This window comes from Micromys minutus, assembly GCF_963924665.1.
Source record: "Micromys minutus genome assembly, chromosome: 7".
NCBI lineage: Eukaryota > Metazoa > Chordata > Mammalia > Rodentia > Muridae > Micromys > Micromys minutus.
The window spans coordinates 73,043,083-73,066,270 of NC_137976.1; the positions used below are offsets into that span (position 1 = coordinate 73,043,083).

General features: G+C 46.7%; 1 protein-coding gene and 2 pseudogenes across 6 annotated transcripts in view; 1 reads left to right on the forward strand and 2 right to left on the reverse strand.

Moving 5' to 3' along the window:
* LOC308422939 (ATP synthase F(0) complex subunit B1, mitochondrial-like) lies at positions 1-5,762 on the reverse strand (annotated as a pseudogene). Its single transcript has 2 exons — positions 5,568-5,762; positions 1-872 (listed from the first exon to the last, which is right to left on the reverse strand). The product of its transcript is annotated as an ATP synthase F(0) complex subunit B1, mitochondrial-like (transcript).
* SMPD4 (sphingomyelin phosphodiesterase 4) overlaps positions 5,525-23,188 on the forward strand; it is a 24,887-nt gene continuing 7,223 nt past the window's right edge. The window contains exons 1-12 of one of the 4 annotated variants that reach the window (XM_080918659.1): positions 5,525-5,581; positions 6,837-6,887; positions 10,609-10,692; positions 12,858-12,944; positions 14,245-14,387; positions 14,470-14,545; positions 14,896-15,004; positions 15,102-15,154; positions 15,264-15,415; positions 16,442-16,571; positions 19,338-19,409; positions 22,594-22,680. In XM_080918659.1, the coding sequence (XP_080774785.1) occupies positions 10,654-10,692; positions 12,858-12,944; positions 14,245-14,387; positions 14,470-14,545; positions 14,896-15,004; positions 15,102-15,154; positions 15,264-15,415; positions 16,442-16,571; positions 19,338-19,409; positions 22,594-22,680 (948 nt within the window). In that variant the 5' untranslated portion in view covers positions 5,525-5,581; positions 6,837-6,887; positions 10,609-10,653. The remainder of the gene's footprint in view (positions 5,582-6,836; positions 6,888-10,608; positions 10,693-12,857; positions 12,945-14,244; positions 14,388-14,469; positions 14,546-14,895; positions 15,005-15,101; positions 15,155-15,263; positions 15,416-16,441; positions 16,572-19,337; positions 19,410-22,593; positions 22,681-23,188) is intronic. The other 3 variants (XM_080918661.1, XM_080918660.1, XM_080918662.1) reach the window with 3 other exon arrangements.
* LOC308423019 (heterogeneous nuclear ribonucleoprotein A3-like) lies at positions 9,089-10,207 on the reverse strand (annotated as a pseudogene). Its single transcript has one exon. The product of its transcript is annotated as a heterogeneous nuclear ribonucleoprotein A3-like (transcript).

Below are 23,188 nucleotides of genomic sequence, written 5' to 3' on the forward strand. Positions count from 1 at the left end.
TAACTTGGTAACTTCAGTTGGGCAGCAAGTTGCTGCAAATTGCTTATTTAAATGTGATTAGACAACTCTGGATAGAGAGCAAGGATTAGAAATACCTTACTGGCCAATAGAGTTAGGCCACTAAGTGGACCTTGATCATTTCTTAGGAAAGGTACATCTCTCTCTGGCTATTACAACTGAGGCAGACACATTCACATAACTGCCGAGCTTGAGCCTTCTTAGCAAGCAGCTTTAGATCTTCAATGCACTTGGCAATGGTCTCCTTTTCCTGCTGCACAGAGATGCTCTGCACCACACGTTTCTCTTCCCAATCTATCATGTGCTCTTCCTCCTGTGACACATCATGTCCTGTACAGAAATATGGTAGTCCAGACCATTCTTTACCTCCTTATATGCTCTGTGTAGCCGTTCCCGGTAAGTGACCTCCAAGGCCAGGGCAATGTTGTTCCTGGGAACATCGAAGAGATAGTGGTGCTTCTGAACCAGTGCCTGCTGTGCCTTCTCCATGTTGATTGCATCTTGGATTTGTTTCATGCTCAACTTCTTTACTTCTTCTAGTTGAGCAATTTTTCCTCATTAAGTTTGTCAATAAATTCTCCAATAGAGGCGCCGTATTTCTTAATCACATAGACAATCAACCCTACTACTGATATGGTAGAGAAGGTCTCTGGAGTTATCACATATATTTCTTTGGATTGAAAATACAAGCTAAGCCCAGTTCCAAGTACGTAGGGTCCTATTACACCAGTCTTAGGGTAAAGGAACTGGAAAAACTCCTCAGGAATCAGCCCAAGACGCACTTTTCCTCCATATTCAGGAAGAGGTGGTAGAGGGGCAAGACGAGGCTGTCCTGTGTGGAAGACCCTTGTTGCCTGTAATGCCCTTCATATTACTGCCAATGCTTCTAAACTGTGATCTGACTTGAAAACTCTTCAGCAGGCTCTCTTCTGTCCTGGACTCAGGACGGCCGCGTTCTTCAGACACGGGAGCGCTGTGGTGGCGGCAGAAAGTACCACCCGGGACAGCATTGTCCTCGAAGATCCAGAAAGCGGTCTCCGTGTCCCTGTGACCCCGACCAGGGACTGTCAGGGGCAGGAACCTCAAATTTTATTCTTAATGATGGATTTTAAATGTTTTAATCTTTTTTGTAACCCACCACCCACTAGAGTTGGTGGAAAAGAATGGTTACAGGGGAAGTGGACCTGTTTAGAAAGGTTCTTTGGAGCAACTTCCATCTGTGTTGTCTGGAAATCGGCAGTTCAGTTCACAGGTCAGCAGCAGCAGCTCAAGCCACTCGAAAAAACCTCACAGATACACCAGCAGTCCATCCGGGTTAGCAACAGTGGTGACGTGACCTAGCAGAAACAGCTAGGCCTCAGCAGGAGGGGCCAACAGGAACACCAGAAGTTCTCAGCTGTGCCTCTCTCAAGGAAGTGTAAGATCAGTGAAGATTCTACAAGCATTGCACAGCTGCACCAGCAAGCCATGCCCTGTCTCTGCACTTCGTGGAGTCCTATTTATACCCTCCAGACAACATGTGTCCTCCAGGTACCTTGCCTCAGCACATGTATCTGATCAGCTCGAGTCCTTAGAAGCAGCACAAACTGTTGCACACCACCTGACGATTTTATTTTTTATTTTTATTTATTTTATGTTTCTCTCTATGGTGTCTTGACAAATGCAGCTCAACTATGCAATGTAAGGTGGGCCAATGTAGGAAGCCGTTAGTGCCAATAGATGGCGCCAGCTTCCCGCCTATTATTCAGCCTACAAAAACCCTTCCCCTCAGTGCTCAAATACCACATACGTCATAGCCACTAATGAGCTACTGGAGGATGCACCAATCAGGTAGCAACACAAGTCTCTTAGGCATATATAGCAGTGCATTTCTTTCCCACGTGGGAGATGCCCTGACGAGAGAGATCGCCTGTTCAAGAGAAGACCCCTGCTAGAGGGAAGTCCCACGTGGAGGGAGATCCCACCAGGCAAGCACCAAGAGAGATCGCCTGCTCAGGGAGTCCCCCCGCTCAGAGAGAAGTTCCCTGCTCAGGGAGTCCCCTGCTCAGAGTGCTGTACAATAAAGGTTGTTTGCAGAAGAATTCTGTTGTTGCACGCCTATTCCTGCCGGCGGGATGTGGGGCGCTCGACAGGCCAATATGTGCATGTCGTTAGCAAAGAATCTTTTATCACAAGTCCTTTCATGTGCTGAGTTCAAACTTAGGTTCTCTAACTTGGAGTCTGAACTTACAAATCTGGCTTATCACTGGCACTATGAAAATAGTAATAATGAAAAAGAAAGAAAGATGTAGAACTCTTAGATTCTCCTGCACCATGCCTGCCTGGACGCTGCCATGTTCCCACTCTGATACTAATGAACTGAACCTCTGAACCTGTAAGCCAGCCCAAGTTAAATGTTGTCCTTATAAGACTTGTCTTGGTCATGGTGTCTCTTTACAGCAGTAAAACCCTAAGACACCATCTCAACGTGTCATCTGTGTATACTCATAAGCTGTTGCTTTCATTTTCTTTGGGCTTTTTTTTGGGAGGGGGGTGGCAGTGTAGCCTTGGCTGTCCTGGAACTCACAGAGAGCCAAGGGATTAAAGGTTTCTACTTCCAGGACACTGGGATTAAAGGTTTGTGCCATCACACCCAGCTCACTTTATTTTAATACCAGTCCTTTGAATTGTTCACACAAGTAGAGTTCCTTGACAATAACACCCTCACATGGCTCAGGGCACTGACTATACTCATGTGAGATTCCTGACTTCTAAACAGAGTTCTGATGGGACATGTGCTAATTCATTCTAGACAAGAAGTGCTGTAACTTTGCCTCCATGACCACAGACCATTTTGTCCAGCGCATGTGTGTATGCATGTATGTATAAACTTTTTGTATGTATATAGATGTATATGTGGTGGTATGCATGACCATGTGTGTACATGTTTGTATATGTGGTGATGTACATAACCATGTGTGCACATGTTTATATGTATGTGTGTCGGTGTGCATGACCATGTATGCACATGTGGAGGCTAGAGCAGAACACTGGGTGACTTCCTTTTGCTCTTTGTCTTCTTGCCTTGAGCCAGGGTATCTCAGTGAATCAGAAGCTCATCATTGCAATGAGGCTGTTGGGCCAGCGAGCTCTCAGGACCCACCTCTCTGCCCCCGAAGTGCTGGGATTGTCTATAGCTGTGCAAAGCTCTCTACACAGGTGCAGGGATTTAAATCAGTTCCCCGTTACAATGTTACCCATGAAGCCATCTCAGGCTCCACCACTCTATACTTTTAAGGTCTCCCCTTTCTCTGCTATAAGAGCAAGGTGAGACCTTCACAGCTAAGCATGGAGCTATTCTTCCACCTCGGATCTCTACTCTGTCCTGAGGCAGTCAGGTGGCTCTAGTAGAGCAATCCATATAATATAAACACTGGAGGTGTGTGGCCTGGCCTGCTGTGTAGGTAGGGGCTGGCCCCAGGCCTGGGAGAGGTACAGGTAAGGGGTTGCCTGCCCTGTTCTGAGCAGTGTCCTGAAGATGTAATATCAGGGTAGGGACCAAAATCATCTTTATTCCTGTGGCTGTAGAAGAGGTGGGGAGCAGTTAGGCAAATGGACCCTAGTCTGTTTGGATCAGTCCTTGATCCAGCAGTACACTCCCTGAGGTGAGGCCAACTAGGGCCCCAGAAGGTAGATGAGTTTGAAGACCTAGGGAGGAGACCCACAGACATGCTTGCCTATATATGCCAAGTTAAACTGTATCCCCCTATCCACAGCCAGGAAGGAGCAAAAGGCCTACCTGTGTCCTTGGGTCCCTGACGTAGGCAGAGACCTGGATAAAAATTCATTAGCTGCTACCCAGTACACATGCACCTCAGCACCAGGAAGGAGGCAAGGGGAGACAGATTCAGATTCAGTAAGTCGGCCAGGATCCTGGAAAAACAAATGCAGTATTCAGTGAGCCTGTGGCTTTCAGAACAGACCTGCTCCAAGACTTGGTCCACTGGAGACACCTGGGTCACAGTCCTGAAAACCGAGCCTTTAATCCCATCACCCCGAAGGCAGAGTTCGAGGCCTGCCTGGTCTATACAGTAGGTTCCAGAAAAACAAAACAAAACCAAAAACCTAAACAACAACAACAAAAAGGGGGGGAGGAGGTGAGAGAGTGTGAAGAGGGTGAGAGAAAACATGGATGGAGGCATGTATGGTGGTGGGACTTTTTCAGAGTAGCAGATGAGGTTTGGAGGGGTCACAAACCAGGCGTGTCTGCAGCGGATATGATTGAATAGAAGTCCAAACTCGCAGCCTGCCTAAGTCCCATCTCCTCGTTGCCCCTCCATTCATGCCCCAGCTTCTGCAGCGTTGCCTCCAGTCCTGTGAAAATCCTCCTCACCAGCTGCCAGGTGAGCAGCCTGGGAAAAGGTGAGTGTTGTGCCCTCCACTTCCCTCTCCCCTCTCCCCATGCGCCCCCCTCCAGTTCCCTTCCACCCTGCAGAATTTGCAGCAGCCTAGCCTGTGAGGAGCCTCCACGGTGCGGGCTACTGGCTACCCATTTCCTCGCGGGGTGGGGGGGCTGCAAGTCCCAATCTGCCGCAGCTCCAGCACCCAGGGCAAGCATCCTGAGACGTTTTTAAGTAGTTGTTTGACTTGTTCTGAGTGCCTAGTGTGCACAGGGCAGTGAGCTAGCCATGGGCTTGGTGTGGTGGAATGCTGTCCGCTGCCTGCCGATCAGATGTCTGATAGACCCATGGTTTAGTTAGCAGCACCCAAAATAGTGCCTGGCATATGCTGGGTACTTGGTAGATCCTATTGGATGATGGGTATTCATGATCGCATGCACTTATCTATTTTGTGCAGGTTTTGTACTTAAAGCACTCTTTAAGGACTCTAACAATCGATTAAAAAATTAGCTTATGAAGTATGAGGATTTTTGTTTTGTTTTTTAAGTCAGGGCTTCTCTGTGTAGCCCTGGTTGTCCTGGAACTCATTCTGAAGACCAGGCTGACCTCAGAAGCAGAGATCCGCTTGCTTCCACTTCCCAGTGCTGGGATTAAAGGCGTGGGCTATCACCACCGCCTGGTTTATTGGGGTTATTTAATTTGTGTGCTTATATATTTGTTGGTTCTTAACCAGGGATAATTCTTTCAAAGAAGTTTTATTTATTGATTGTTTGTTTTTTCCAGACATAGTTTCTCTGTGGAATCCTGGCTATGTTGAAACTCGCTAGAACAGGCTGGCTTTGAACTCAGATCTGCCTGTCTTTGCCTTCTGAGGGGATTAAAATGTGTCACCACGGCAACGGCCTCTTTGTAGAAATTTTTCATTTCATGTAGTCCCATTTTAATTCTCCACGCTATTTCTGTATCAGTTAAGAACTGTGTCGAAAATTCTTGCCTATATTTTTCTTGACCTGTATTCCTGTTGTCCTCTGCATTTCAAACCTTTGATCCTCTCCGATTCCCTCCAAGATAAGGGGCGTGGCGCCCGGCGCCAGGCGCAGCTTGATGACGACATTAGGCGCCGAGTGGCCGAATGGCAGCTCCTGTTTCTGAGAAGCTCGAGATTTGTACCATCTGCACGGCAGGTGAGTGGCGGGAGCCGCGCACGAGGCAGCCCGGCACCGTGCGGTTTTCTCGGGTCCCCGCCGAGGCTGGCTCCGTTCTTCCTCGAGCTGTGGGACTTGGGCCTCTCAACAGCTCGGCCTGAGCGGGGCCGGCCAGGAGCCCAGGGCCCAGCTGCACCCTCACGCCGTCCTCCAGGGTCATGGCTTTCTGCCGCCTTCCTGCGTGGTCCTCGCAGAGACTCCGGGTAGGGGTTTGATGAACGCTCGATGCGGGAGTTGAGGGATGGGGACTTGGAGGAAAAATTGAACCTTGTGCTTAGCCAGCGATGTTGGTCGTAGAACTCGTTGTGGGTCCATGTTCTACCTTCCGACTTTTCCGAGCCTCAGTTTCCTCCTCTGTGAGGTAATAGGATAGAAATTTGGGTGGTATAGAACAGTTGTGATCAACAAATGAGGGCAAGCCACAGCTTCTCAGAGTGCAGCCGTAAGTCTTGACAGTGGCGCGATAAGCTCGGCTGGAGCGCGTTGACTGTAATCATTAGAAACCTCAAAAACAGTTGAACTCAGCTCTTGAAGAAAGTGGGCTTTGAGGGGTCGGCTGAAGCGAACGCCTTCGGGTCTGCATGCACACAGACATGGGCGTGGCCGACAGGGTCTAAAGGCAGTTCTTACCCTCTTTGAGGAAAGACCTTCCTTAGGTCATCTCTGATCTTTCAGCTGCCTGCTTCTTGAGAGGAGAGAGTTATTACTTGTCTCCTCTAGAGCTCTGCCCTTATCAAGTAGACCGCAATTTTATGCTTGCCCTGATCATTTTAGGGTAGTTTGCAATATAGGTCAGGACTGAAACGTTTTAAGGTTTCCCTAACACTGAGACTGAATTAAGAACTGGGGGGGGGGGGGGGGGGGGGAACCTGAGAAGTAGTTCTCTTGTCAAATGGCAAAGGTTGGTGGTCTTTCAAAACCACAACTGCCTTAAACCCTTACTGTCCGGCTTCTCTTCTCAAAGACTGGCATTGCCAGCTTAGCACCTTTTCTCTTGTAGTGGGCATAGCTGAGACAGAAAAGCTATCACTAGTTCATCAGTGGTACGAAGCAGGCCTCCTGTCTGCTCTTTCCAACTCTGATTATTTTGTGTTTCTCACCACAGAGACTGGGAGGTAGGAAGCTGCAGAGCTATGCTTAATTTTTGGTGGCAAGTTCAAATGCTTTCTTCATAGAACTTGCTCTTCATTTGTTGCAAGAAGCACACGTTACTTGCTTTACCTTTCTCTTACAGATGAGAGATCCCTAAGGAGTTTACTAGAATCTTGGCTCTGCTGATTGTTAGGTGGGTGTTGAGAAATCTTTTGCTGTATCTTACCCCTGTTTCCTTATTAGTCTGTGGGCTTATTGTGAAGATGTATTTCTAGTCCTGCCTTACTTAGCACCCTTTGTATTTGCTTTCTCAAAGTTACAAGTTCAGGAAGACACTGAGTTAATCTGTTTAGGGTATTAGAAGCCCCAGATCAAGTCTTGCTCTAATCTGCAGGCTCTAGGAAAGAATATGCTTCCAGGATTATTTAAGTTGTTGTCAGAATCCAATTTCTTTGAGGTCTTGAATTCTAGCTTAGACCTGCTCTGTATCTTTTTTTTTTTTTTTTTTTTTTTTTTTTTACAATTTAGCTCAATTTTAATGTTTCCTAAGCATTTTGACCAGGTACCCAGGTTTAAGCTATGAACATTGACAGTGTCCGTTCATATAACCACACTTTTAGTTATGAAGAATGTAACCAGTTTCTAACATGAGCCTATTTTCTAAGCTGCGTATGCACATATGCTCATTAACAAATGGAATGTTGTCTGTTACATTTGTGAGTGTTTTCTGGAAAAACTGCAGTATTTGTGAAGATCAAAGTTCCATGCTGGCACTGCACGCATCCAAATATTAATGCACAGAGGCACAGAAAAAGCGAGAGCATATTGAAATACTAGCAGGCTCCATTCCCCTTTTTATTGCTTGTTTAGCTTATACTTTAAAAATTAAGTAAAAATCTAAATTTAACGGTCAACTGCCAAAGAAAGTAATAGCAGGGCATACTTAGGACTTGAAACTGTTAAAACACTAGCTGGCGCAACAGTAGACTTTTTTCATATATATGACCTTAGTATCTAAAGCTCCTCTCAAACAGGGTCTCCAAACAAACTGTCACACCCAACATGTTTTAGAATGAAATATGTACAAAGAATAACCATGTGTTCTTTGGGAACTTAAGGACTCAAGATGCTCTGAATTTGAATTGAGCTATTTGGGAAGTGAGGTGCTTGCACTGAGCAGCTGTGTGCTACATCTGCTGCTGCTTTGTTTGGACACCTCACTACCCTTTGTTTCATCATCCAGCAAAATGGACAGGGCATCAAACGGAAAGCATGCCAGCCAGTCAGGGGTTCAAACGAGTGACTTTTATTCCTTTGCTCTGAAAAGCTGCGTGGGGAACTTAACCAATGAAAGACCAAATGGGGCTTTGAGACCTTGAATTTTAGAATCAGAAACAAACCAGGTACCCACCAGTTTGCTCAGACACAGCAGACTTGGTGGTTGTATATGAAAGACTGTTGAGCAGGGAGGTGGCACACATCTGCCAGCCTTGGTAAGCAGAGGGCAGTATAAACACTTTCCACCCAAACCATTGGCAGCAGTCTCACTGTGATCAAGGTGAATGTGGAATGAAGATGTTCTTAACATGGCTAGGACTTAGTAAGTCTAACACACTAGAATCATGATTACATTTTGAAAGAAAATGCACAAAAACCAAACAGCAACTTTTGAGATCTTTTTCATTTGAAGGTAATCTTAATGCTATTAAAGTCACAAATGCTATTTTTATTACCCAATCCTAATTATCTAAAACACACATTGCAAACATACAAATATCTGTTCTCTCCACATGTCAGTGCCCACTCACCACGGTTTTGGAAGTGGGGAGAATAGATTCCCCTTAAATTGCAAGTCAGTAGGTGTTTCTTTACAGTTAACTTTAGCAAAATTCATACAAAATAGTAATTAACAATGATCTTCTTTACTTGTTAACTCACAAGGAAACACCTTCAAAACTGCATTTTATTAGTTTCTGTACTAAAATGTAAAAAAATTGAACTATACAATTATTGAAAAGTTTAAAATTCCTTAATTTTTTATTCCTGGTACCACTACCACAATTTACAGGGCAATATACCTGATGTAATGAAAAGGAAAAGAAAAAGACAAAGCTACGACAGATAAAAGACCTCAGGAATGTCCATCTAACTGACACTACATTGCATTAATCATTAGCTGCACTTTTTGCAAACTGTGGCTATGACCGTCCTGAACAGGAAGGGTTTCCTGTTTGAGCTGCAGTAACTTTTCTGACTGTGGATCATCCTTCCTCCTCTGGCAGATTGTTACAGTTCCTCTAATGCATTTAGGACGACTGTCTCAGAGTAAGCTGCAGCCTTCCTGACAGCTCCTCGCTCTCTCCTGCTAAGAACTGTAGCCATTTCTGTTTTATTTTAAAACCTTCTGCTTCCATATCCACCACTTCCACCTCCAGATCCATAGCCACGCCATAGGGACTGCCTGGGCTTCTGCCACCAAAACTGCCCCCTTTCATGGGTCCATAATTTGATTGTTGCTGTCCACTAAAATTTCCAAAGTCGTTATAGTTTCCACCACCACCATAGTTACCTCCACCAAAATTCCCTCCTTCATTGTAACCATCATATCCTCCTCCTCCACCACCATAGCCACCGCCTTGGTTTCCATATCCTGGTCCACCACCTCCATAGCCTCCTCTATTGCTGTAACCAGGGCCACCACCATAGTTGCCACCATCACCTCCAAATCCATTATATCCACCATCACCACCTCTGTAACTACCTCTGCTGCCACCACCTCCGCCGCCGTAGCCTCCTCTTCCACCAAAGTTTCCTCCACCACCTCCAAAGTTTCCTCCACGACCCATAAAGTTGCCAGATCCACCTCCACGACCTCTCTGAGATCCAGCTGACTGCATCTCCTGTTTAGAAAGGGCCTTTTTCACTTCACAATTATGTCCATTAATAGTGTGGTATTTCTGAACAACAATTTCATCAACTGTGTCATGATCATCAAAAGTTACAAAAGCAAATCCTCTCTTTTTCCCACTCTGCCTGTCTTCCATAACTTCTATGGTTTCAATCTTGCCATACTTTTCAAAGTAGTCTCTCAGATTATATTCTTCCGTATCCTCTTTAATACCACCAACAAAATTTTTTTTCACCATTAAATGGGCACCAGGCTTCACAGAATCCTCTCTAGAAACAGCTCTCTTTGGTTCCACCACACGCCCATCAACCTTGTGTGGCCGAACACACACTGCAGCATCCACCTCTTCAACACAAGAGTAGGTCACAAAACCAAAGCCTCTGGAATGTTTTGTTTGAGGATCTCATAACCACACAGTCTGTAAGTGTGCCCCACTTCTCAGAATGTTCTCTTAAACTGTCTTCTGTGGTTTCAAAGCTCAGCCCACCAATGAACAGCTTCCTCAGCTGCTCTGGTTCCTTTGGACCACCCTCCCCCCCCTGGCGGCAGCGGCGGCGACGGCCGGAGTCAGGCTGGGGGTGACCGGGCAGCGGTTTTACCTCCATTTTGCTTACAACCTCCTGCTCTGTGTCTTAAAGTCCACTGACATTGTACTGTAGTTGGTTCTTTGAAAGTCTCTGTAGGATAGATAGCACTTAGATGAAGAGCCTTGGGGGATAGTCACAAATTCTGCCTGTCACTGGTGATTAAATAAGGAAAGAAATGAAAAGCTCTTAGAGTCTACCTGGCATCTAAAAAGTGCTGTATCCAAATTACCAAGGAATCACCTCCACAAAGCTAGTTCTGAAGCTGGCTACTGTGGTCTGTATGAGTTTGCATTATGAGAAATCAGAGGAATATGTGGTGTGATTTGTATTGAGTTTAACAAATGTTCTCCTGGGCATTGTGAAATTGTATATTTCTGTGGTATAGAAGACATTGAGATTTTGTCTTTGTTTTTCCACAGTGGTTCCCTAAAGCAGCCATTTCTCGCTTGTCCCGGGAGGCTGCTATGGCGTTCCCTCATCTACAGCAGGCTAGTTTCCTCCTGGTGAGTATCAGCTGCCTTTGGAAGTGTTGATGATGATAGTTCTATAGCCAAGGGACTTAGAACTTTTTCCCACTGATTTGAGGGACTCATTTTTAGGAGACAAGCTACCTGCCCCGTTCTTTGTTCTTTAAGACAGGGTTTCTATATGTAGCCCTGCCTGTCCTGGAACTCACTCTGAGACCAGACTGGCTTTGAACTCACAGAGACCCAACTGCCTCTGCCTCCTGAGCGCTTGGATTAAAGGTGTGTGCCACTGTGCCTGGCTGTGCAGGGCCTCTGGAACGCAAGTCCCTCCTGCCTCGGCTCTCCAGGTGGGCAGGTGCCACCAAACTCAGCGAATTTGAAACTCTCTACTGGGTTTTTTGTTTGTTTGTTTTATAGGAAACAGTACTAGAATCAGCATTAGAATGTTTACTGTGCCTTCAGTGAGTGCAGGATATTGGGTGCATTCAATATCCGAACTATGATTTTCTTGTTACCAAGGTAGTGATTTGGCTAGTACTAGAGTGGCTGAGACCGGAAGATTCACAGCCGTGGTGGCACACACCTTTAATCCCAGCATGTGGGAGGCAGGGACAGGTAGATCTCTGTGAATTCCAGGACAGCAGAACTTCATGGTGAAACTTCACCAGAAAACAAAAACAAAACAATAATTGAAAAAACCAAAACCAGTAATTAATTCAGATGTTATTTTCCTTAGTTTCCAAAGTGAGAAGAACATTTCCCAGTGGTCATGATGAGATCTGTGTATGCGACATGTGGTGATAGATTGTCAGTGAGGCATAGACGGAGCTACTCTCTGTTAGTCAGGGCTTATGTTAAATATTAGAATATGAAACTGGGAATGCAGACAGAGATTCTTCACAGTTGCCAGGAGATTTTTTTTTTTTTTTATTGTTTTTGTTTTTCAAGACAGGGTTCTCTGTGTAGCCCTCGCTGTACTGAAACTCGCTCTGTATACCAGGCTGGTCTCAAACTAAAATCTGCTTGTTTCTGCCTCATAAGAGCTGGGATTAAGGTTTACCTTGCCTGGATTATTTTTTGTTTTTTAATATATATAGCACCAGATTCCATTACAGATGGTTGTGAGCCACCATGTTGCTGCTGGGAATTGAACTGACTGACCTCTGGAAGTGCAGTCAGTGCTCTTAACTGCTGAGCCATCTCTCCAGCCCCCTTTTGTTTTAAAGACTATTTATTTCTTAGTGTACCCCTCTGGAGCCATCTGGCCTGGCCCATGGCCTAAGCAGTCAGATTTGCCTTTCTGAGACAGGGCTCTTACAGTCCTTACTTGTTTAGAGGTGGGCAGGGCATTAGACACCTTGGTCCAAGCCTTATGTTGAATGACTGAGCATCTCCTGATCTCAGTCTTTTTGCCCAGAGGCCACTTCTCCGTGGAGTCAGTATTGTGCCCACTCCCGGTACCTTTAGTAGATCTCCTTGGTTTCTGCTCTTAGTGATTTGATGGCTTATTCCTTATCTCAATGAATATAGAGTTGACTGAGGCTATCCATAACTTTAGACTACCTTATTTTTTTGTGATTTTAAAAAATTATTTTATTTTTGGGGTTTATAATATAATTATATCATTTCCTACTCCTCTTTCCTCCTACCAAACCCTCTTCAGATTGCATTATTTTTTAAGGTGGTGATCCCATTAAGTTGCCATGCTATGCACTGGTTAAGAGAAAAGAGGTATTATGTACTGTGCGTTTTTTGGCTGTTCTCACTATGACCACAGTGGTACAGTTGTGGGTTGGTTGTTAAGGAGCTGGGAAGTTTGCACCTCCTGGGTATGAACTCAGCACTTGAGAACTGAATAAGGTTTCTTCATACAATAGGGATCCTGTCCTGACTGCAGGGCTGATCCTAGTGCTGACCCCTATTTGTGGGTGAGTGGGAGTCGGTTTCCTTTTGATAATGCAGCACTTTGAGGAAACAATATGCTTAAAGGAGAGCACCTGAGACTTTCTGGTCTAAAAGCGATAGAATTGTAACTTCTCTCTTCTAGAAGCTTCCTGTGTGCCTCTAGCATATGCATGAGATGCTGGAACCATGTACTGCGTCCTGTGTTTCTGTTGCTTGTGTTTCTTTTTGATTAGACACAGACTATTTGCAGCTCTTCATAGCAAGTCTCTTCATGACTCTTTCCCATCGTCTCCTAGGCCAGCCTGAAGACCGACTCTATAAATAAGCCCTTTGCACAGCGTTGCCAAGATTTGGTGAAAGTCATTGAGGATTTTCCAGCCAAGGTACAGCTTTGCCAGAAGCTTCATTTCCATATCACTTATAATTCTTATCTGTAGTAGGTAGAAGCCAGAAATGGTAGAACTGTCCTATAATACCCAGCAGGAGAGGACAGTCGTCACAGGACAATATTATGGTCTGCATGATAGTGTCTGCTGTAGTCCCAGCACTTGGAAGGCAGGAAGATCAGGGGTTCAAGGGCAGGGTACATAGCAGCAACAAAGTCTCCAGCCCCAAACACATCGTGCCAGGATTGAGAAGCTCTGATAGAAATACTTTTGAGAATGTGTATTTATTATACATTTAGAATTGTTGAGCTCAAGAAATTGGCCTGGACAATGAATTAATATGCTGTTATGTTTTAGTGATTTGATCTTAAAAGATAGCTGTCCTTTTTAAGAGATGTCTGTTAAGATCAGAAGGGTTTAGAGGAGTGGTATTCATGTGTGTGTATATATTTGTGTATGAAGGTATGCATGTGCGGGTGTCTGCCAAACAGCCTCAGGGTTTGTTGCTCAGCAGCTAGACACTTTTTTTTTTTTTTTTTTGATGTTTTACCGGGACCTGGGCCTTACTGTTTAGGCCAGACTGGGTGACCAGCAAACCCCAGGGATTTTCCTGTCTCTCCTTAGCACTGGAGTTATAACACCTCTATTTTTGTATGGGTGCTGAGTTTCTGATGTGGGAATTGAATGCATGGTGTGCAAGTGCTCTGTCACTGAATTACATCACCAACCCCTAAAAATTTTACACTTGGCTGCTTAGGATGGTGCACACTAACAGTCTCAGCAATTGGAAGGCTAAGGCAGGAGGATCTCTGTGAGTTGAAGGCCATCCTATTACATAGGAAGACTCGGTCTCAAAAAGGCAAAACAAAACAAAACCATTGGTGGAGGGAAACTGAAGAGATGGCTCAGCGCTTAAAAGCACTTGCTACTCTTGCAGAGAACCCAAATCTTAATGTCCAGCATCCATGTCAGGTAGCTCAGAGATCTGACATCTGCTCTGACCTCCACAGGGACCTGCACTCATGTGCACTCACTCACACATATCCACATAATCTTTGAAGTAGTAAAAATAAATATTTCTTAAGAACATTTTAGTCCAAGGGCAACTTAGACTTAGCACAAATGTAAGGTTGGTGTGTTATGTGCTGGTGGGAGAATTCAGTTATTCGTTGCCATTGGAACAGAACTTCTGTAGGTCCGTGTCAGAGTGACCTCCAGTGGGCAGTGTGGTGAAACTGGAGCAGTCAGGGATGGGCACTGGTCCGCAGTGAGCATTCCAGTTGCCTCACTGTTTCAGGAACTGCACACCATCTTCCCATGGCTGGTGGAGAGCATCTTTGGCAGCCTGGATGGTGTCCTTGTTGGTTGGAATCTCCGATGCCTACAGGGACGTGTGAACCCTGTGGAGTACAGTATAGCAATGGAGTTTCTAGACCCAAGGTATGTTGGTTTTACTACTTGAGAGGGGCTGAGTGCTTCCTCATGTTGACACACTCATCCTCCCTTTCAATTTTGTGTTCAGTGGCCCAATGATGAAGTTGGTTTATAAGCTTCAAGCTGAAGACTATAACTTTGACTTTCCCGTCTCCTGTCTTCCTGTAAGTGAGCCCTAGTGGTGAGTGGCACTAAGGGGCAGGGGCCCACGGAAGCTGTGCTGTGAGTGGGTGGGCAGAGAGTATAGTTTTAAAAGCTCATTAGAATTGCAGGTCGAGATGGGTGCTCTGTAGTCAAAGTAGCCAGAAGCTCAAGAGACTGCAGTGCTTTGCTTTTCTGAGGCTCCCGACCTTCAGGGCAGGTTGAAGTGTGGTTCTCAGGAGGAGATAGACTCAAAGCACCCAGTTCTTACCCTTGTGTGTGTGAAGCCTTGTGACTAGAGGAGAAATTCTAACCCGGTCTCTGCACAGAGGATGCTGGAGGTCACCATGCTGTTGACTACCTCTCTTTATAGGGCCCTGTGAAGGCATCCATTCAAGAGCATGTCCTCCCTGACAGTCCTCTGTACCACAACAAGGTCCAGTTTCCCCCGACTGGAGGCCTTGGCCTGAACCTGGCCCTCAGTATCCTTTGATGGCCCAAGTTGTGGGAGGTTGTGAGTGGACAGCATACTGTAGGTGACCCATTACCTCTGTATTTGCCCTTTGACACTCTGATCAGATCCGTTCGAATACTACATGTTCTACTTTGCTTTGAGCCTCATCTGTCAAAAGGTACAGAGGGAAAACTCTGAGTGTGGCTTGTTATACAGAGCCCACAGCGAAGGGCCCGGGCCTGTGGTGACCACTGATTGGAGAACTAACAGCAGTTTGTGTTTTCTAGCCAGTGCCTATGTCCCTCCATGTCCGTACTTCGGACTGTGCCTATTTCACTCTGGTGGATAGGTACCTGTCATGGTTCCTACCCACTGAAGGCAGCGTGCCTCCACCACTCTGCTCCAGTCCAGGAGGCTCCAGCCCCTCCCCGGCTCCCAGGTAAGGCTCTATGGGGAGTGGCCTCATTAAAGGCATTAGCATCCATTTTCAAGGTTCTCCAATCTTTCTGGGGTTCGATTCTCAACTTCTCTTGCCTACCAAAGCAATGAGTTGAGTGGAAGGGGAGGGACGATTGTGGAAATCAGTGGGAGAGCCTGGGCTGAAAAGCCATTTGTGCCAGGCCACACAAGATAAGCCTTATGCTGCATTACACAGTTGGAAGTGTGTTACCTGAGGGCGGCTCGGGTCTCTAGCTGTTTGTTCTAAGCTTTTGTTGAGTCTTTAGCCCAGAGTCTCTTGGTCCTTAGGAACCCTTCTGCCCCAACAGGAGTTGTTGAAGCTCCTCAGCTCCCTCCCTGACCTCACTGGCCCACTACCTGCTCGAGAAGGCTGTAGTCAGGCACTGCTGCAGGGTTCTGGTCCAGCCCATGTCCACTAGTATGTACATACCAGGCCATGCCTTCATCTAAAACTCACCACGCGGAGAGATGCTCAAAATATACTCACCTCTGTAGTGCTTTGGTCCTTATTCTCCCTATACTTGACTGTGGCAGAGGCTCCTAGGCTTGTCTGGCAGGATGGGTGCAGGTTCTCTTTCTTTGCCTATCAGCTCAGCCTAGGCCCAGCGTGTGCTAAGTAACTCCAGGCTCCTCCCAGTGTCCTGTCAGATCTTTGCTGTGCTTGGGCTGCATTGGTAGTGATAGGTACTCAGTCATTTGTGACCAGGTTTTCCTAATGTAAATTCAGGTCTGTGCTTTGTACCTGACTGGAGGGCTTGGTAGGGATTAGAATGTCAAATGGTCATTTATGTTATTAACATACCGTCTGTTCTCAGTTACCGTTACTGATAGAGCATGTGACCTCACTGCATACTCACAGTTGCTAAGTGGACAGGCTGTACCAAGGATGTCAAGTGTTCACACACCTTGTGTCACTGATTCAGTGTGTTGTATTGACTGTTGGTATCATTGATTTCAGGGTCAGCAGAGGAACCTAATTGACTGTTGTCTCTCTATACCCTGTCAGGACACCGGCCATGCCCTTTGCCTCCTATGGCCTCCACACTAGCCTCTTGAAGCGACACATCTCTCATCAGACATCTGTGAATGCAGACCCTGCATCCCATGAGATCTGGAGGTCAGAAACTCTCCTTCAGGTAAGAAAGCCCAGTTCCTGCTTCTGTTTCAAAACAGACTGAAAGGCAGAAGCCCAAAGGTACCTAGTCAGCCAGCAGCTGGGTCTAAATGGCCTTTTTTTTTTTTTTTTTTTTTTTTTTACTATGGCATTTAGAAAGCAGATGAGGAGAAATTGATATACTCTTGTAAGCTAAATGTCATAGACAGTATTTTCTGTCATGGCTTCCCTTGTCCACAGTATTGTTCTCACAGGGTCTATTCATTCACCAATCTTCTGGTTTCCAACAGATCCATCTGTGCATATGTTCTGTGTGCCCTGCCTTGTCCCCTTCTGACACTCTTCCTGTGTTGCTAGAGTTGGTTTCCAGTCATTACCATCTGCCAATATTAGATCCTATTAGGTTTTACATGGTGCTGCGTGGTGTGCCCTCAGAACCTCCACTTTGGTCAGCAGTGAGCTCCCACCCATTGAGCAGGAGCCCAAGTGGTAGGACAGCATTCTTTGGGGACTCACTGAGTGGCCCTGCCCTCTTCTATGTCCCAGAGTCTGGAAGGATCGGCTTCTTCCAGTGCTGTGTTCTGAGGCTGTTGTAGCCGGTGTTGCTCTTGACAGGGAAAACTGGATAGGCTGGAATTCCATTCCCAGCTGGACACTAATGCCAGAGTGTCTCAACTCACCAGCCGCCCAAGTGAAGACAAGAAGACTTTTTAGTATTTATAAACGCTTGGCCATTGCTTGGTAGACTCTCAACTATTGATCTAAGTAAACCTGACTGCCTAGCCATGTTCTGCCACATGGTTCATTCCTCTCCTCAGTAACGGCCACCTGTTTATTCCTTCCTGTCTGGTCTCTGCCAGGAATTATCCTCTTACTTTGCCAGAGGCCGTTCAGCTCTTTACTAAACCAATCAGAAGGTTTTGGAGAAGATGCTTACAATACACTGAGATGCTTCACAGAAATAACAATCCCAAAGTGGCCTGTATTCAGCTACAAAAATCAGCATTTGAATAATGCAAAGGCAGTCTTTACACAGTGATGAGATTATCCCACAGTACACAACTGAGTGTGGGACACGTGCTGCACTCCCAGTAGGTCATTGCTATCAGTGTCCCACACGAGTTTTGTGTTGGTGCAAATGGCTCCTGGGATGTAGACTCTGTTGGCCATGAGGACAGTGACAAAGACAGTTTACAGAAGGGTTGGAGTATTCTGTTTCCTGAACCAGCTTATTTGTTCTTCTGTCCTTCCTTCCTTCCTTCCTTCCTTCCTTCCTTCCATTTGTTTGTTAAGGCAGGGTTTTCCTGTGTAGCCCTGGCTGTCCTGGAACGCGCTCTGTTAGACTAGTCTGGCCTCTCTGACTCAGAGATATACCTGCATTTACCTCCCAAGAGCTGGAATTAAAAGCCTGTGTCACCACTACCCAGATTTTTTTTTCCCCTTAGAGCTGAGGACCAAACCTAGCCTTGTGCTTCCTAGGCAGTCACTCTACCCCTGAGCTAAATCCCCAACCCCCAGGCTTTATTTTTTTAATGAAAAAATTGTTGGGGGCTGGAGAGATGGCTCAGAGGTTAAAAGCACTGGCTGCTTTCCAGAGGACTCAGGTTCAGTTCCCAGTACCACATGATGGATCACAGCCATCTATAACTTTTTTTTTTTTTTAAGATTTATTTACTTATTTTATGTATGTGAGTACACTTTAGCTGTCTTCAGACATACTAGAAGAGGGCATCAGATCCTGTTACAGATGGTTGTGAGCCACTATGTGGTTGCTGGGAATTGAACTCAGGACCTTTGGAAGAACAGTCAATGCTCTTAACCGCTGAGCCATCTCTCCAGCCCCATCTGTAACTCTTAATTCTAAGTGATCTGACACTTTTCCAGGGGCAGCGTGTAAAATAAAAACAAGTAGGTTTAAAAAAAGAAAAGAATTAAAGAAAAGTATGTGTAACATGAATTTTATCATCTTAACTTTTATTCTTTTAGGTTTTTGAGACACTCTTTTTTGTGGTCCAGGCTGGCTTAGAACTCCAGATTAATGTACCTCAGGCTCCTATGTGCATCTTAACCATTTTCAAGAAGTGTTAAGTACATTGGATTGTTGTGCCTATGTGGGTTTATGTGCACCACATGCATGCAGTTACCTGTAGAGGTCAGGAGAGGGCATCAGATTCCTTTCAACTAGAGTTACAGATGGTTCTATACCACTGTGTAGGTGCTGGGAACTAAACCAGTTAGTTCGCTGGGAATTCCATACATGCATATAGGTATTTGGATCATATTTATCCCCACTATTCCTCCAAGATCCATTTATTCCCTACAACTCCTAGCTTTCTGTGTTTGTCTTCCCTCCCTCCCTCCCTCCCTTCCTCCCTCCCTCCTTTGTTCCTTCCTTTGTTCTCTCCATTTTTCCTTTAGTAACTCAAAATCTAGTCTGCATTGCCCATGTACTCATGAGTATGGGGCTATCCCTTGGGGCTCAGTTGACCTATCAGGAGGTCCACTGTTAAAGACCCCTACACACACACATCATTATCATCATCATCATCATCAATATCATCACCATCAATTGTTAGTTCCAAAGCTTTGCCTTTTGTTTCCTTCTGAGTTTTGTGGTTTCTGCTCTTGTCACCATTCTGTTTTATGTTGATTCTTGTGTGGAATCAGGTACTTTGCAGCTGTCTTTGCATGTGTGCAGACTGTTTCCAGCACCGTTTGTTGGAAAGACTTCACCATTACATGGTGCAGTACGCTGGTGACAGTTTGATCAGTTACTGTCTTTTTGCAGGTTTTTGTGGAGATGTGGCTCCATCATTACTCCCTGGAGATGTACCAAAAAATGCAGTCTCCTCATGCCAAGGTATGTCTCTGTTTGTTATCCCTTCTCCTGTCTTGAGCCCTGGCTAGCCTGCTGTGTCCTGTCCTCAGCATGAGTCACTTGTCTCAGACTGGACGGGGGAAGCAGAAGCTCCCTGTTTGCCTTTACTCAGATAGTGTACAGAAGAGGTGACCCTGTCCTTTCTGAGGTCCTTTCTGTGCAGCTACACAGCCCCTTCCCACCACTGGGGATGGCTCAGGTCTGATGCTCTTTGTCTTCTGGGACAAGGCAAGCTGTGGCTCCCTTTGAGATTCATGTCCAACTTCACTGTCATCAGCAGTGCTGATACTTTCAGGTGGCCTTGAGCAAGACCCTACATACTGTGTTGACGTGCTTGCTTCTCTGAATTGTGGCCATTTGTGGTGTGTAGGCTCTGGGATCCTCCTGCATGTGGCCTAGCCTGCTTCCTCCTCTTCTTCAGCCTCTCCCTTGCGTTCCTACCTGGGTAGCATTTGCAGAGATGTGGAGGTGGCAGGGTCTCTGGAAAACTCCAGAGGGTGGACATCCCAGTGGTGGTGTCCCTTGGGAAAATACTCTGCTGGGCTGGTTAGAGTAAAATCATTCTGTTCAGTTAGTGAATGGCCTGGTGGGCATTGAGAGTCAAAGCCCTACACAGGCAGCACCAACAGACATGGCTGCTTGCCTCTCCTTACTCTGTGTAGACCAAGCTTGTCTCTGCTAGTGGATTCTCAAGCACTTGCTTTAGAACGGAGTATGGTGGTGTTCACATGGAGTCTTGTGACTCAATAGTGTGCCCTGGGTTCTGCTACCAGAGTACCCATAGCCACTGTGACTCCATCTTCTGCAGTGCTGAAGATGGCAGTTCTAGCCTCCTACTCTCAAAGTGCAGAGCTCCCCAAACCTCCAGTCATGGCATCACACGAGAGGGAGGGCAGGGAAAGGCTGAAGACTTCTGGGCCTTGTGACACCCTTTCTGCTTCCAGCCAGGGTTACTCATGCTCTGGGCTGGCACGCAGAAGCTTGGGACTGGGCTTCCTCAGGTTCCCAAGCCCCCAAGCTGGCTCAGCCTTGCCCACATGGCTTGGCCTTGCTGAGGCCAGCTTGCTTTGCTGCAGTATCTTCCTTGTGCCTGCTGTCTTTCCAGTGAGTGGAAGCCACACTTGGTTTCAAGAGTCAACCAGAAAGGCCTACCCTACAGGACGGTCTCCTCTGACGATCCTGTCTTCTGTGGTCAGAGGAAAGGGTCAGTGGCTGTCTTTGTGTTGGGAATGAGGTACTTCCCTCTTGTCCCCACAATTGCTTCCTCTTGGCCAGACCTTGGGTGGGTGAGATGTGCTGGGAAGTTTGGTGCTCTCTGGCCAGACCCTGTGCTTTTCTGCCTTCTACTGACAGAACATAAAGCCCAAGGGTTTCCAATGGCTGGACACCAGGAGAGATGGCTGCAGAAGTTGCCCTCTTTCACAGCTCCCGTTACTGGGGTCTGCACCGTACCTCCCAGACAGCCACATGCAGAGTACCTGACACCTGAGATTCTACTCTGATCAGACTGTGCAGAGTATGTGTCCACTGCCAGGACTGGGAGCAGTGCTAGGTGTGGCTGTGGGAGCCTGACACCTGCCCTATGTTTCTTCATGAAGGGAGCCTGGTTCCTCTCAGCACTGCAGCTGAGCCTGGGGTCTGGCACAAAGGAACCTGTGTGGAGCGGCCTTAGCTCCTCTCACTGGAGGGTCAGTGCCTAGCAAGACTGTTCTTTCCTTTCCTCTTGCAGTTGACGGGCAGGCTGGTGGGGCATGGCCTCTGTGTGCTGGTGTTGGGCTATGCTTTGAAGGAACTTTAGCAGGCCGTGGGTGGTGCTGCAGGGAGGCAGGGTAGAGGGAGGCTGGCCGGCTTGCTGGCTTGGCTGTTACCTCTGCTGCCCTGGGCTGCCCCTGCCTCTAGGAGGTTGTGACTCTGCAAGTTCTCAAGGGTTCCTCCCTTGGGAGCCCGGTGTGCTGGGAGATAAGTAGAAGGGCCTTGTTCACAGGTGGCACTAGCAAGCACCTTTAGCAGTTTCCAGTGTAGGGACAGAACAGCCTGGTAGACCAAGCCTTTGCTAGGCCCATGTCCTTAGGTCCTAGGGAGCCACTAAAGGAAGGGTTGTGATGGTTTTAGATGTATGACAGTTGATTCTTTCATAAATTTACTCCCTGTCATGGTCAGTATATTTCCTCTTCCCCTTTCCTGGTGCTGGGAGTTCAACACATGCTAGACTCTCACTGAGCTCAATTTCCCACGAATTTGATAAAATTCTTGTCAAATTAGCGCATGGAATTCCCTCAGTACCCCTCACTCAGCACCTGAGGGATGGCGTCAGGGCCTGTTCCCTCCCCAGTATTCCCGATCTTTGCATCCTTAATTCCCTTGTATAAAATGCTCTCGCACATAACTTACCTGTCCCGCTTTAAGGTTTCCCTACATAGCCTGTAATCCCAGCACTCCAGAGGCTGAGGCAGAAGAATTATCACACAGACTGATATGTGAGACCCTGTCTCAAGACTAAACAAAGTACTCCAAGATTACTTATAACACCTTATCCATCCAATCCTCATTCACACAGATGCCCTTCTAAATTATTTTAAATTAGGTTGGTTACATCCATGTGGAAGCCTATATATATACTGAGAGGCATTTGTACATTTTCCTCTTCCTGCTGAGTCCTATGTTGTTTTTTTTTTTTCCCTGAGCCTCAAGACTTCCTACCTAGGCGTTGGTTGCAGCAGCATGTTCCAGTGACAATGAGACCCTGGGCTTTAGGCCGTTGTGTGTGACATTGTCATATATATAACTACATGTTAGGGTCAGTGTTATGCTTCTGGGAAACAGAATGGGGCAGACTTCAGAGTGGCTGAGGTCTTCAGCCCCAGTAGGCTAGGACCTCCTGGTGATCTTGTGTGGGCTGAGCCGCTGTGGAGGTGATCTTGAGGGTCCCTCTGTCTCAGCTGGGGGTTACTGTGGGACCCAGGGCTGCTGGGCAGAGTGTGTTGGGTATTGCCACTGATGAACTTTTGTTCTTGTTTTTTGTTTTTTTCTCCTTTGTTCTTTCTCCTGGGCTCCTCGTGTTTTGTCTCTCCCCACCCCCCTCCCCTTCCCTACCCTACACCTTCCCTTCCCCACCTGTATGTCCTCCGATCTGCCTCTTGGCCTTTCTCTGTTTGTTGTCTCTCAGTTGGAGGTTCTACACTACCGACTCAATGTCTCCAGCGCCCTCCACAGCCCTGCCCAACCCAGCCTCCAGGCCCTCCACGCCTATCAAGTACTGGCCTTTCCTTCCCTTCCCCTGCCCCAAGGTGGGCGCAGAGTGTGTGTTGATACAGTGCCAGAGTAAGGGTCTCCCAGAAATCTTCTGTGTTCCTTAAGAGGCAAGTCTTGAGCAAAACGAAGCCCATGTGTTAGAGGCAGGCCTGATTGGGCCTTCAGATTGACTTGCCCTTCAGGGTTGTATGCGAGCCTGGTTTTGGTGTATGACCATGTATCTGTGTTAAGCCACAACGCCTGGCAGGGCATAGATTATAGAATCTTCCTCCTAATCCCCTAGCCTGTAGAACTGTCTCAGCTTCTCCGGTTTTGCAGGAGAGCCTTGCAGGGGTCTGACTTACCCTCACTATTCAGAGGACTAATATATGATATGGCAGCAGCTCTGTTGAGAGTCATTACCCAGCCTGAAGGATGCAGCTGTATCACAAGATACAGATTTTCCCGGAGCCCTTAGGGCTTTCAGTCCTTCTGGTGAGCCAAGCCACTTCCAAGACTCCTTCAGAGAC